Genomic DNA, 14,299 nt, shown 5'->3' on the forward strand with positions numbered 1-14,299 from the left:
GCATGAACTGTCTTTTTTGCACTTTAAATGGATATTGAAAGGCCTGTTTGAGTTATTTATTTCTTAGTTATTTCAATAATTATTGAATAATTCAATAATTACTGTGAAATTATTATTTCACTAGTTATTTTACAGTCATATAATTCAGGCAACAGCTCAAAAAACATTTTAAATAACACTAAGCCAAATCAATATCGAATTGAATCATGATAATCGATTCTGAATATTAAGAATCGGAATCGAATCGATTCTTGACATTTGAATCGATACCCAGCCCTAGTGAGGATGCTCCCAGTGTCTCTCCCACCTGTAGATTCACACGCAGAGACATGGTTCTAAATCCATGCAGATTTAAATATTCCTGCTTTTTTTAAGGGGTCAATTAAACCCACAAACCTAAAGTGTGTGGAGATTGCACGAGAGTGAGCCTAAAGTGTGTGAGGGAGTGCACGAGAGTGAGCCTAAAGTGTGTGAGGGAGTGCACGAGAGTGAGCCTAAAGTGTGTGAGCGAGTGCACGAGAGTGAGCCTAAAGTGTGTGCACGTGGTGGGGTTGGGAACAAAGAAGGCTGCATGTGTGCGTCTCCACCATCATCATCATCTATTAAGCTGCTGTCTCAGTGTTTCGTTAGAAGACCAGCTGACAGAAGGAGGAAATTTGATAGTGTTGGAAGGAAAAGATGAGAGAAGATTGGAAAAGGGGGGGTGGGGGGTGGGGCAGGAAAGAGTAATAGATTAATAGAGACAGTGATGGTGAGATGATTGGAGATTGACTTAGAAAAAAAAATGCTGCAAGGACCAGTAGGCGAGAGAGAGAGAGGGTCCAAACCCAACAGGAGTAAGATAGATGTGGGGGGGTGGGGGGGGGCAAGAAGCCCAGCAGCATACAAATGAAGTCCTCTGTGGAAAACTAGAGAGAGCTAGTGAAAGATAGAGGGATGATTAGGAGTTGGATGCCTTCAGTTGACGCGCCGAGCTGCATCAGAGAACAGACCAATAAACTCAGACCTGCAGCTCTGGAAGCGTCACATCAGTTAAAGACGCTCCACGACAAAGAGCTTTCCTTCTTTCATCAGACCCTCCTCTTTAGTAGAGTTTAGTCTAGTTTTCTTCTCCCGTCCTGAAGGGTCGTCTGGTGGTCTATTGTTCCCCCGCTGTCCCTCTCACCCCCAGTTCCTTAACCCTTGTACTGTCTTTGGATCAAAATTACCTAATTCTCCTTCCATCCTTCCATCCTTCCTTCCTTCCTTCCTTCCTTCCTTCCTTCCTTCCTTCCTTCCTTCCTTCCTTCCTTCCTTCCTTCCTTCCTTCCTTCCTTCCTTCCTTCCTTCCTTCCTTCCTTCCTTCCTTCCTTCCTTCCTTCCTTCCTTCCTTCCTTCTCCCTTCCTTCCATCCTTCTTTTCTCACTTCCTTCCTTCTTTCCTCTTGTTCTCTCCTTCCTTCTTCCCTTCCTCTTTTCTTCCTTCCTCCTGCTCTCTCCTTCCTTCCTTCCTTCCTTCCTTCCTTCCTTCCTTCCTTCCTTCCTTCCTTCCTCCTGCTCTCTCCTTCCTTCTTCCCTTCCTCTTTTCTCCCTTCCTTCCTTCCTTCCTTCCTTCCTTCCTTCCTTCCTTCCTTCCTTCCTTCCTTCCTTCCTTCCTTCCTTCCTTCCTTCCTTCCTTCCTTCCTTCCTTCCTTCCTTCTTCCCTTCCTCTTTTCTTCCTTCCTTCCTTCCTTCCTTCCTTCCTTCCTTCCTTCCTTCCTTCCTTCCTTCCTTCCTTCCTTCCTTCCTTCTTTTCTCACTTCCTTCCTTCCTTCCTCTTGCTCTCTCCTTCCTTCTTCCCTTCCTCTTTTCTCCCTTCCTTCCTTCTTCCCTTCCTCTTTTCTCCCTTCCTTCCTTCCTTCCTTCCTTCCTTCCTTCCTTCCTTCCTTCCTTCCTTCCTTCCTTCCTTCCTTCCTTCCTTCCTTCCTTCCTTCCTTCTTCCCTTCCTCTTTTCTCCCTTCCTTCCTTCCTTCCTTCTTCCCTTCCTTCCTTCCTTCCTTCCTTCCTTCCTTCCTTCCTTCCTTCCTTCCTTCCTTCCTTCCTTCCTTCCTTCCTTCCTTCCTTCCTTCCTTCCTTCCTTCCTTCCTTCCTCCCATCCTCCCTTCCTTATTTTCTCCCTTCCTTCCATCCTTCTTTTCTCCCTTCCTTCCTTCTTTCTTTCATTCTTTTCATTCTCCCTTCCTTCCTTCTTTCCTCCCTTCTTCTCTTCCTCCTTCCTTGACCTGAAGACAGCACAAGGGTTAATAGATCTCCTCACGGCGAAGGATGTGCTCACTGAAACGATTGAATGTCATTGTATCTCCGTTCCTAATGTATTTGCAGCCCAAACAGGAATGAACGCCTATCAAACACGTTAGGTGTCTACGGTGCAGACTCCTGCTGCTGGGAGACGTGTTCATGCCGGAGGACTCGTAATAATTGAGCAGTGATGCTGCTTTTTAAGCTTCTGGTGTTCGTCTGCTGGAATTGGTCTTCAGGCGTTTCCTTCCTTCAGTCCCTCTCCGAGTCTAAAACTCATCAATGCTGTGCAGGATTTCTTCAGCAAGTTAAAATCTCATCTTGATGATCGTCCTTGAAGTGATTTAATGTGCAGCAAATACAGACAGTACAATGTTTTCATAACCCACTGAAATGATGGACCTCACCTGTAGCTCCTACCTGTGATCAATCTCGGCTACATCTCCTTACACTCACACACGCAGCACTGGCGCGGATGTTTGCATTAACTTAATCTATCCACATCGTGCACACACGGCACTACAACGTGCGTGCTTATTGTTTCATATTATATTCTGCAACCGAGACGTCCCGAGGTTGATTAGAGGTCAACCCAGCACTCTGCGGTCCACGCCCATGTTTGACCGTGTGTGTGTGTGTGTGTGTGTGTGTGTGTGTGTGTGTGAGCCTAGTGAGCACCAGCTGGCCACCATCATTATGACATATAGTCTGCCTTCATGATTGATGGTATAAGCTATAGAAACTCTTTCACTGACTCTCTTACACACACACACACACACACACACACACACACACACACACACACACACACACACACACACACACACACACACACACACACACACACACACACACTGCATACAATAAGGCATCTGTGTGTGCATGTCGAGGAGGGGACCCCTCAGGTGGCCGCTCAACAACTGCTGCACTTTAAATTCTTGCATTTTTACATCTACATGGATTCTAAGTTTCTACGTTATAAAAAACGTATTTTCTCAAACGCCGTGCGGCAGAACAGTTGTTAAAATGCCGTAAACAGCGTCGAGGCTTGTCTGCAGCCGTTCACCTGCGGATTTTTCATGTGCAGTAGATGGACTGAAGCCGACGGGCTGCCGGGATACGCGTCCAGGTGAAAAACAGAATTCAGCATTTCAGCACTATAATCTGATCAATGCAGGTCACCTATTTGTGCACTTGAGTGGTCGTGCACGCGGTCGATCGGAGCTGATGTGTTCATACTGATCTTATACGTGTGAGTGTGTTTGTCAACATGCACATTATGGGCAGTGACACGCTGACACCTGAGTCAGCTGTAATCAGCTTACGGTCGTACTCGGGTTCCCTGTACGTCCCATCTCCTGCTCGCAGCAGCATCAACACCAGCCCCTAATCTCCCCTCTTATTGTAAGACGTCAAAATACTCGTCTCTCTCTGCCTACTGACGCGTAATGCGGGATTTTGCTCAAGTTTGTGAAATTAAATCTTTAAGACTCTTAATTTAATGCATCAAATGCATTGTAAATGCTTTTTTTTTTATCCCTCAGTGGGTGAGTTCATTAAAATTCCACTTTAATTTGCAATAACTCTTGAGGATATGGAAAGCTTTATATTTGATGACTGACGGGGCCAAGTCACCTGCCTCTTAGTCCCCCGGGGGAGGAGGCGGGGGCTAATTAAAGTGAAATGTGAAAGGCGTCTGCTACGTCGTCCAACTGTTTGTTGGATCTATTAAAGTCATCATGTCTCCAAACGTGCGCCGTCCATAAAGCAGCCACATTGATTTACGCTCCCTGGAAAATATGGAGTATGAAGATTGTTCCCGGACAGCTCGATGGAGGATCCCGGCTTTCATCCGCATGTAGGACCACGGCATGCAGAGAGAAGCGGCCGTACCTGGAAACATGCGCCGGCATTCACCCTCTCTAAACACAAACTTGATCTGTCCTTGCACCGTGGGGGGGGTTATATATGCATATATATAGTGTTTTCTTCTTTCCCACTTGCTATGAACTACTTAGCGCGTGCTGACAGCAATATTGAGAGTCTCGTTTGACTGCTGAAGTGTTTTGTTCTGCTGTCAGATGCGCTTTGTTGATTAATTGCTCCCTCATCGATCAAAAGGCAGAGCGGGCCGAGGCGGTGCAGAGACACATCACACTCCCTATTGACTTTCCCTCAATGATTTCTTAATGAACGGGTGCTTATACGGAGTGTGAGCTACTCATGTAGCGCAGGGGAAACAGAAAATGCAGAACGTGTTTTTTATCCCCCGACTGCTGGAAATAGTTTAGAAGTTCATTATCGATCAGTTGCCAGCGTTCCCTGAAATTCAGAGAGATTTTTTTCACTGGCGTATGCGCTTTTTAGAGTTTGTCAATAGATTTGTAGCGTGCTTTATTAATGCAGCTCGATGAGAACTTTAAGGGTTGAAGTTGTCTGCAGGATCTGTTGCAACCCCCAGATCTCTGCAGTGCAGTCTGCTGCCTTTGATCAACTCTGCAGATGATCGGTTTACACTTGCGGCAGCAAGAAACCACCAAAGTCTTGAATATGTCTTTGGGAACCTTTCAAACAATCTCAGCAGCCACTTTCGGATGAAGTCATCGCTGCGCTCGTAGCCACGAGGAATGTTTTTAACTTCTGAGTCTACACTTTTGTGTTCAAGCTGCCGGGTCTGAGTGTTTCTCTTGTTTCTCCTGCAGTTACACTCTCCTCTGTCTCCTGCGCCGGGGTTCAACAATCACATATTGTCCAACGACGAGGTGAGCGTGTTTTTAACTCCCTGAACTCCCCTCACCTCCCACACTTCGGGCCAGTCCCAATACACCCCTACCCCTACTTTTCAGCCCTACCCCTAAATTTTGCACGTTCCAGTGAGGGTAGTGGTGTCCCAATTCCTCTTAGGGGTAGTGGGCATATCGAGGGCTAGGGTGTATGAATCTAGCCCTTCACAGCTAGGGATTTCAGATGCTGACTCGCCGACCGAGGGCCAGAAAAATTTCCCAGAATGCTTTACGTCATCATTTGCAGACTGAATCAAACAAAAAACATGGCAGACATTTCTCATTTTTAGTGAATAAAATCAATATTTTGAGTTAGTTTCTGCATAAAAATGCGTTTTGATTACATTTCTAGCGAGAAATATATATTTTACTTTCATAATATTCACTCAGTGAATGTACATAATCACTCGCTTGGTCGTTGTTGCGTTGTATCTTCAGATCTCGCCAGAATAAAGGCTGATTTATGGTTCCGCGTTACACCAACGCAGAGCCTACAGCGTAACCTACGATTTAACGTGGAACCATAAATCGCCGGCAGCTCTTCCCATCCCCGAAAACATCGTAGCAAATTTCTTAACAGGTGTTATTTGGATAAACGGAGCTCAGGTTGGGGATCTTAACGGTTACTTTTACGCCTGAAAAAATATTAAAACTTAATAAAGTGGCATATTAACAGCGCTACAGCGGAAATTTAAACAGCTTCTAGCTCTCGGCTTCCTCATATGGTGTGACGTATGTGCAAACGTAACTACGCAGTCGCTTACGTACCCGAACGTAAACCACGCAGTGAAGTAGCAAGTGGTGTCCCAATCCCTAGGGAAGATTACAAGGGCCCTACGCCTGTGGCTTCATTTTTAGGGCTAGTGGTAGTGAGTGAGGGCTAGTGGTAGAAAGTAGGGGGTGTATTGGGATTGGCCCTTCCACTTCCAGAGCACCAGGAAGATTTTAAAAGGAATGTTGAGCAGGATTGAGACATGATGGTAAAACTTTGGCCGAGCATGGCGTGGATGACACCTTGGTTTGTATCTTTTCTCCGCCTTACAGGCAGCGCTGTATTCTACAGTCGACAAAACAAACTGCGACGGCGTCATCAACGAAGAGGACAAAGAGCACGATTACAGCAGCATTGCAGAGATCAAAGGTCTGGTCCCGGCCTCGTCCTCCAGCGACCTCTACGCCACCGTCAGAGATATCTACACGGAGCACGACGAGCCCCAGCCGGGGGACGACCCGGCCCTGGACGGCATGGAGCCCGCCTACGAGACTATCCGCATCCCAAAGACTAGCGGCTCGGAGGATGACTGTAGGGCCGGCGGGGAAGCGGAGGCAGTCGGCGCTGCCAGGGCCGAGCCCGACTACGAGAGTGTTGGAGAATTGGGTCTTCATCCAGAAATGTCCCGCCTTTGAGTGTTTTTTTTTCTCCTCTCTCTCTTCTTATTTTTTTTAAAACTCCATTCAAAGGTGAAGCATCCCACAGATATCACCGTAATGCTCTAGAGCGGCTGTCGAGCACTTTCCGGGTGCATGACTTGAAGAAAACATCAGAAAACGGCTCCACACACATGTGGGTCCTCATCAGCGAGTGCACGTCTGAATGACAGCTCTGGTACAGTTTATCATATCTGGACTTCTTTAATTTATATCATCGGTACTCGTAGGCCTTAACGACTCTTCATTCTGAAAAAAGAAAAAAAAAAACATCCAATCACAACACATATGCTGCATTTTAAGCTTAAGCCTAAGACACTATTAATGCCTGATTTAAAAAAAAAAAAAAAATGTCTCCAAGAATTCAGTGCCATATAGTTATATAGATAAATGCACTTAGCACATGTGAAGGTTACATTAACGCTGCAGCAGCTCGTCATCATCTTATCTTCTGGTTGCCCTCGGCGACACGTTTTATTGAGGTGTCGTTGGGTGTATTTCTTAGCTGCCGGCGCTGCGGCACCTCCGATGCACAAATTGTAAGGTTACAAGGTCAAACTGAGGCGACGAGCTGTTGGATGCTGCACGTTCGGGGGTTAAACTCAGAACGCTGAATCAAGCTGGGAAACAGGGTGACGGGGGGGGGCTTTCAACCGGACTTTTGATCGAAGAAATGAAGTTTTACAGTTCAGTCATTTTTCTTAGCTGTATTTATTGGAAGTGTTTATTGTGTAATTGTGAAACGTTAGCGTGCGTCTGAGAGGAGTTCATAGGATTTTATAGAAGTTTCTAGCATTTTCATTGAGATACTCAGAGAAAGGGAGTCGTGAGGTTAAGAACAGTTTGGTACACATTTCTGTAACTATTTAAAGAATTTGTTTAAAGAAGAAGAAAAAAAGACATTTTGAGAGTGAATCATTGTCATTTTGCACACAGTTCAAAGTACTTATATTGTGAAATGGCAACAAACTTGTACTATTATTGTGTTATTTGCTTCCTGTGTTTTTGTCGAGTCTACTTTCGGTACAAGATACAGTATTCGGTTGGCTTAAAGCACAAGGTTGAGTTTCATGGTACTGCATTTATAGATATATTATCAGAGGCTTAATCAGAATCCAGTTACGTTGCTGCACAATTTGAACCTGTAATGTTTTTTGTGTTATCAGAAAAGAAAATAATATCTGTCTGTTTGTAGCTCGTACTGACGACATGCCGATTAAGGCTTGTATATAGTTAAAGCACTATTTTAACCACCCGCTGGACATTTTATGTAAACTTTTACTCGCTTGTTCTTTGTTCAGAGTAATATTTGAAAAAGTCGCTCTGTTCAGAGCGCTGATGTATATCGAGCTTGTGTGAAGGAAGTCGTGCTGTCCAGATGTAGCTCCAAGTGGCGACTTAAGACGATGTCAGAAAAAAATGGTACAATTTTATTTTTTACTTTTTAGCACTTGCATTTTAAAAATGGTGTGGTACTTTTGTTTAAAAGCAAAGTAATGTCTCAGATCTGGTGACTGATGTCTGTTTTAAAACTTGGTATGGCCCGTGCTTTTTGCTGTAAATATTTTCCTGTCACAGTATTTACTCCGTCTGCAGAAAGGCTGTTTTCAGCCGTCTCCGCCCACTTTAAAAAAAAAAACCTGCATCACACCATCTTCTGCCTTTATCGTCATCTTCTCCGGCTCAAGTGTCAGTAGACGTCCAGAGGCTTGTTTGCTGGTATTTGATATGTTGTCACATCTCCCAGTATTCCCACAGTGAGAGGATTTTAATGCCATATGCTCCTCCTAGTATTCTACGACGGGTGGGAGATAAATGTCCTTCATCAAGTGTGTTTAGTCCACCAGTGTTATTTACTCGCTCACATAGTTCCAATGAACTGATGTGGTGGTATATTCGGCTTTTTTTTAATCACATATTGCTCACAAAATACTATAAAGGTACTTTAAGGAAATGCCAAAGGAGGATGTCTCAGTGCCAAATCTGATCTGGACAACAGCCAGACACGTCCGTAAACATTTACCGAAAATCACTTGGGTTCTCCGGCCGAGACGTGTAAACACACACTTTCCTCTCCAGGGAGGGTAGTTTTGGTGGAGGTTTTACCAAAGCCCCCGCCCCCCATCTGCCTCTCCCGCGGCTCTCCCCCTTCCCTAATGAGACCGTTTGTTCCCCCAACAACCAACAGACAACTCCACGGTGACACCGCCTTTGATCAGAGGGCAAACCCTGTTTTGGCAGTTATGACCACATCTGTCACTCGTCTCTATCCGGCCTCTTTTCGCTGCATGTAAATATTTTATGACATGAATTGTTCTATTAAAATATCAATATAATAAAATGTGTCCTTTTGTATTGTTTATTATGGGGAGGGAGGGGGTAACATTGACATTAATAAGCTTTTTTTCCCCCTTTTCTTTTACCGTGATAACCTTCTTTGATACATTTTCTCAGTTACTGGGTGATAATTAAAATAAATCACTTGGTTTCCTGACTGGCGCATGAGTTATCACAGTACATGTAAAGGTGACATTCATCACACATTTCTTTGAGAGCAGATACTTAGTTAAGGATGCCATCTACGTGACATCGTGGCTTGCCTTTAAACCTCCAGGCAGAAGCCAACCCAGAAGTAATAAAAACTGCAGTTCCTCAGCTGACCACTGGAGGCTGTCCTCCAAAATCTCCACTGACTCCCATGATACAATATTTGCAGCAGATATAAACGTATTTACAGCCTCACTTGATCTCAATAGCTTGATTTCAAATCCATCACAACTGTGAGGAGGATTGAATTTATATAAAGCAAAAAAAAAAAGTATTTACAATTTGGGGTGTAGACTTTTAATTGGTAATTGGCTTAGCCGGTAGCTGGTCTTCATCACCTCCCCACCAGTCTCTTACTCTTACTCAATGTCTTCAGTCAAAGAAAACTGCAGATACGGGCCATGTTTGGGCCAAACATTCTTTGTTTGTTTTTATGTTATTTTGTAGTGACTTAATATGTTTGGGTTCACTTTTGGATATTCACAATCACAAAAACAAACATGTGGAGTCAATTTGATTATTTCACCATATCACTGTAAAGTAATAGTCCCATTGCACATGAAAAAAATAAGCATTTCCAAATGAGTTATGGCATGAATTCTGGCTGATCCAAGTTTCCATCCTGTAGCCTAAATTCCCGCTTTTTTCCCCCCTCCCTTCTCCTTCCTTCTGCCATATTCCATCCCTCCCTCCCTTCTTTTCCTATCCATCCTTGCGTCATTGTTTTTGAATGGAGCATCTTCCAGAGTTGCGTTAACCTCCTTAGAGGAGAAGGTGGGGGCTTGTGGAGGCGTGTGCGGAGCCGACCAATCACAGCCCGCCCTGGCCGGCGGACTGCACATGTTTACAGGCAGCATTCCGCCGGTAGAGGCCCTACTCGGTGTCAGCAAACCGCGGACTGGAGTCCGCAGAGGACCGGACGGGAGTCGCCTCACAGGCTCATTTTAAATCTATTCCGGTATTCAAAGACAGGGATACGATGCGTATACACGACTAGATGTAAGTAATTCGATGTATTTGTTATTTATCGCCTACGTAGTATTCATTTTCAACCGAATTGGTCGCGATTTTGTTGAATCGTGCACCAAGGTCCTTTAGGCTCCCGTGACTGGAGCGCGCTCCGTGTTTTCCCGCCTCCCCGTGGGCTCGCAGGCAGCAGTGGGGAAAACAAACAGGTCGGACGGAGGAAAAACTGCGAGCCGGTCGGATGTGGAGGTTGTCACGGCCGCGTCTCACGTCGGTGCTTCATTTCACTCTTAATTCAAACTTCTCCATTCCCTCCGAGCTCGTCGTCTTCGGGACGCGTTGGACTTTCCGCTCCCCTTTGAGTATGTTGCCGCTTTCTATTCTGTCAGAGCTTGCGGAGCGAATATTGCATCTGCAGAGGGTTTGTGTTTTTCTCGACGTTTTTTACCGGCTGTAATTCGACATTTATTATTATTATTATTATTATTTTTTTGTGTGTGTGTGGATGATTTAAACCCACCCAGCAGGGGTTTAAACCACCGGGCTCTGAACACAGCCCAGACCTGCAGACATGCACACCAGGCGCCTGGTGAAGCGCTCCATCCTCGGCAGCCGCGTCTACGCGCCGAGCCCGACGGGGGACGGCCCGGTGACAGGCGTGGGGACGGGGACAGGGGGGGTGCAGGCTGTCACCCAGGACAGCAGGGACACCCCGGGGACAGGGCTGGTGCAGGGTGTCCCCCAGGACAGCAGAGACGGCCCGGGGACCGGGACCGGGACCGGGACCGGGCTGGCCCGCCGCAGCGTGCTGCTGCACGGCGGCAGCCTGAAGGAGCTCGGGCAGGACCAGATCTCCGCTGCAGGGAAAGCGGCGCTCCGCTCCAGCCTCAAGGTGCGTGCATATGCATGGATATGTGTGTGTGGAAGTGTGTGCATAATTGAGCCAGCAGAGGCCCCGGCCGGCAGGCAGCGCTTCACTGTTTTTGTTTTGCGGTGTTTTGCAGCTTTTAACCGCTTCCTGCTCGGAGCGGATTCAGCGCGGGGACCGACGCCGCCAATGCCGCCGCCGACAAAATGCAATATTTAACCGGCTAAGACCAAACGTGCACCCGTGATATTGCACATACGGTCGACTGGGGTGCATATTTAGTCAAATTACGGACTGTCATGACATTTGGCGACATCAGGTATACAGGACAAAGGGCTCGTTAGGGCCTGCGCAATGTTTATGTGGGTGATGAGGGAAACAACAGACGCGCTCCCACTGCAGCGTTTTGGACAGAGAGATCTGAGGAGATTTTCTTCCTTTTTTTGTTGCACAATTGATCAATATATGACATTTGTTGCAGTCAATTCGTCCAGCTTTCCTTTTAAATGGTTTGCTTCATTCATGGATCGTGCAGTTTGCCAGAAAACTCACAACTGGATGACAAGTGCATTTATTTTAATAATGCTATTATTGTCAGAAACGGACCGTACGGCTTACTGTGGCATTACATGCGATATGGTCCGATCTGCCATTGTGTATGGAGCCTAATAAGCACTAACCAAATTGGCATCAAATCCAGCTTTAATATTTGGCGGCTGGAGCCTCAGATGAAGATTATCTTCTCCAGGAAGAGAAGCCAGCACAGCCCTGGGATGCAAAACAGTGTTATCAGGAAAGTGTGTGTTGAGCTCTATCCTTTTATTAACTGGGAAGGGAGTAAATAACAGCTTTTGCATGACTGATTTATTTACCTCCCTGTCATGCCAGTGTTTCGTGTTGCTGTTATAGATGAAGTAACTTGCATGCTATTTCAGTAACCAGAAGGAAACCTGTGGTCACTTGTTGTTTCCACATATTCTAGATTAACCACTTTTTTCTTACTTACTTTTTCTCTATTTTGTACAGCAGCAAGGCTAGGACTGCTTTTCGATGTAAGACTGCTAACTGTCATTTCAGAGACACATATTTGTCCAGTAGCTCTGCCTGGACTTCTGCATGGACAATTGACAGACCTTTGTGTGGTGACATGCATTGCACACTTGGATTCTGATCTTTTGAATTTGTGAATTTGTGTATGCAGTTCAGCAGCAGTAGGCTGTTGCACAGTACCGTCACAGTCATGGGTGCAGGCTCGGGTGGTGTTGCTGAGGGTGAAAGCATAGTGCTGTCGGCAGAATGGACAAGCCTCTTTCTGTACGATTCAGCTCCCACAGAGGTCGAAAACAAGCCATAAAACGAGGAGGAGGAGTTTGCTGTGTGTGTGTGTGTCTGTGTCTGTGTGTGTGTGTGTGTCTCTGTGTGTGTGTCTGTGTGTGTGTGTGGAATCACATGTGCGCCAGTATTGCTTTTTATGTGCAGAGGAGTGTAATAAAGCACGGATGGGATTTTCTCCCGGTCCGTGCTTGTGCGATCAGACTTCTTAACAATTTCAAGTGGGGGCTGTTTATGAGAGGGCGCTGCCCCATTTACACACCAGCAGCTGCACATCCAACAAAGTGGGCACCCCTAGGTTGGCAACGGCCGGTGTGCTCCAAAGAATCTGGAGGCTCTGGCTCGGTGCCTTGTTCTGCAAATGAATGTTGCTTGTTTGTGTAAGCAGAGTTTAGGGGGGGGGGGGTGTCGGGATGCCACTTGTTGACTTGTTGGTTTGTTCCAGTGTGTGTTGCTTGAGCTATGCAGCAGCAATATTTCAGACGTTCCTTGTTTTTGTCGTGCTGGCGTTGGTTGGGTGTGAGTGTAGGCTGACCCAGAGTCGCTGAAGCAAGGTTGTTGACAGAGGCTGAGCGACTCTTTGTTCTGACGCTGAGCTCCCCGGCAGGCCGGTGGTGGCCCAGCGACATCAGCATGAGGCGCAGGGAACAGGCGGTCAAGTCTGGATGATTAATCCCCTGTGGAAACGTATGAGTAATCCCTCTGAGGGAAGAAGGTGTATTTGTTTATATATATTTAGTGCATGCTGTTTACACACACACTCAGGATTAATACACACGTTGTGCTAATCAGATCAAGTAGGGGTTTATTGTCATTTCAACCACATAAAAAAGACTGTGATCCTCAGGGACCTCTAATGGTGCAGCGTGGAGGAGTTTGAAAGTGAATCCTTTTCAGATGTTCATTTTTCTCTCATTAGACGTAAAACCAAAAGCTTTTGTCATAGAGTTTGCTGCGCACCATTTAACTTCTCCCGTTTCGTTTAGACGTTTTGTCCACTATTGATATAGTGAATTATTGAACAGTTTCTTTGTAACTGTTGATCTTATCAGATCTATCGTAAAACTTCAAATAATGGCTGAGTCCCAATTATCCGCCGGGTGTAGCAAAATAATTTTTATATTAAACGCCCATCCCAAATAAAGGACGGGTCAAACAATGTTTTTCTGTTAGCCAAAAAAATGAGGCAATAAAAACATGGGTGGGTTTTGTGAATATTTAGATATGTTGCAGATTGATTCTTGAGATCAGGATTATATTCAACATAGATTGTCGATTGATAACGATACAATTCGGTACAAAAAGGAAGTTGTTTATAGTCACTGTGTACAAAATAACCAAACAAAAAAACTAAGGTGAGCTTTGAGGAAGGGCAGCGTAGTAAAAGCTGATAGACGTTTCTAGAGTTTTTATATTTGAAAAGGTTATTTCAGCAGATTACAAACAAATAATGAAAAACCTAACTGATACTGGTTAACCCAAGTGTTGGAAAAACAAAGCTGAAGCGCTGAAGCGAACACGGGAATGTAGAACAAAGCAGTTTCTCTGAAGACAAGTTTAACAAAGTTGTGGGTGGGACTGCATCCACTGAGAGATGAACAACCTTATAAGTCGAGTTCTCTCGCAGATAAATAGTTTTGTCACATTATTTGACACATAAAACATTCAGGATATTTTGACACTCAAAACATTCAGGATATTTTGACACATAAAACATTCAGGATATTTCTGTGGGTGACAGGTCTTGATGACACAACCCTGGATCTGCTGTCTGAATCCAGTCTCTCTCTGTCTTATTTATTATTTATTTCGTGAATTCAATCAAGTTTAACCTTTTATTGTTTCTGTTCCCCAAATCTTTCTGAGGTGCTACTGACTTTAAATGAGAAATGAGCATGATTGCTAATTAGAATCAGAATCAGCTTTATTGGCCAAGTTTGAACATTGTTGGACAAGGAATTTGACTCCGGTTATTTTGCTCACTGTACCCAGATTTAAAAATAGTAAACAGTAAATAAACAAATGTGGCACTTATTAACATAAATATAATTAAAACACGCGACCCGGGAACGGATAAAGCGGCGGACGATGGATGGATGGATGGATGGAATAATTAAAAC

General features: G+C 45.2%; 2 protein-coding genes across 4 annotated transcripts in view; both read left to right on the forward strand.

Annotated features, from left to right (window-relative positions):
* The window catches only part of pag1 (phosphoprotein membrane anchor with glycosphingolipid microdomains 1), a 53,620-nt gene extending 44,813 nt beyond the window's left edge, over window positions 1-8,807 (forward strand). For both annotated transcript variants that reach the window (XM_061742442.1, XM_061742443.1), the window contains 2 exons: window positions 4,958-5,017; window positions 6,083-8,807. In XM_061742442.1, coding sequence (XP_061598426.1) covers window positions 4,958-5,017; window positions 6,083-6,445 — 423 coding nt within the window. In that variant the 3' untranslated portion in view covers window positions 6,446-8,807. The remainder of the gene's footprint in view (window positions 1-4,957; window positions 5,018-6,082) is intronic.
* A 1,373-nt stretch (window positions 8,808-10,180) lies between these two features.
* The window catches only part of znf704 (zinc finger protein 704), a 59,958-nt gene continuing 55,839 nt past the window's right edge, over window positions 10,181-14,299 (forward strand). For both annotated transcript variants that reach the window (XM_061741829.1, XM_061741830.1), the window contains exon 1: window positions 10,181-10,871. In XM_061741829.1, coding sequence (XP_061597813.1) covers window positions 10,551-10,871 — 321 coding nt within the window. In that variant the 5' untranslated portion in view covers window positions 10,181-10,550. The remainder of the gene's footprint in view (window positions 10,872-14,299) is intronic.

This window comes from Cololabis saira, chromosome 15, assembly GCF_033807715.1.
Source record: "Cololabis saira isolate AMF1-May2022 chromosome 15, fColSai1.1, whole genome shotgun sequence".
Classification (NCBI taxonomy): Eukaryota; Metazoa; Chordata; class Actinopteri; order Beloniformes; family Belonidae; genus Cololabis; species Cololabis saira.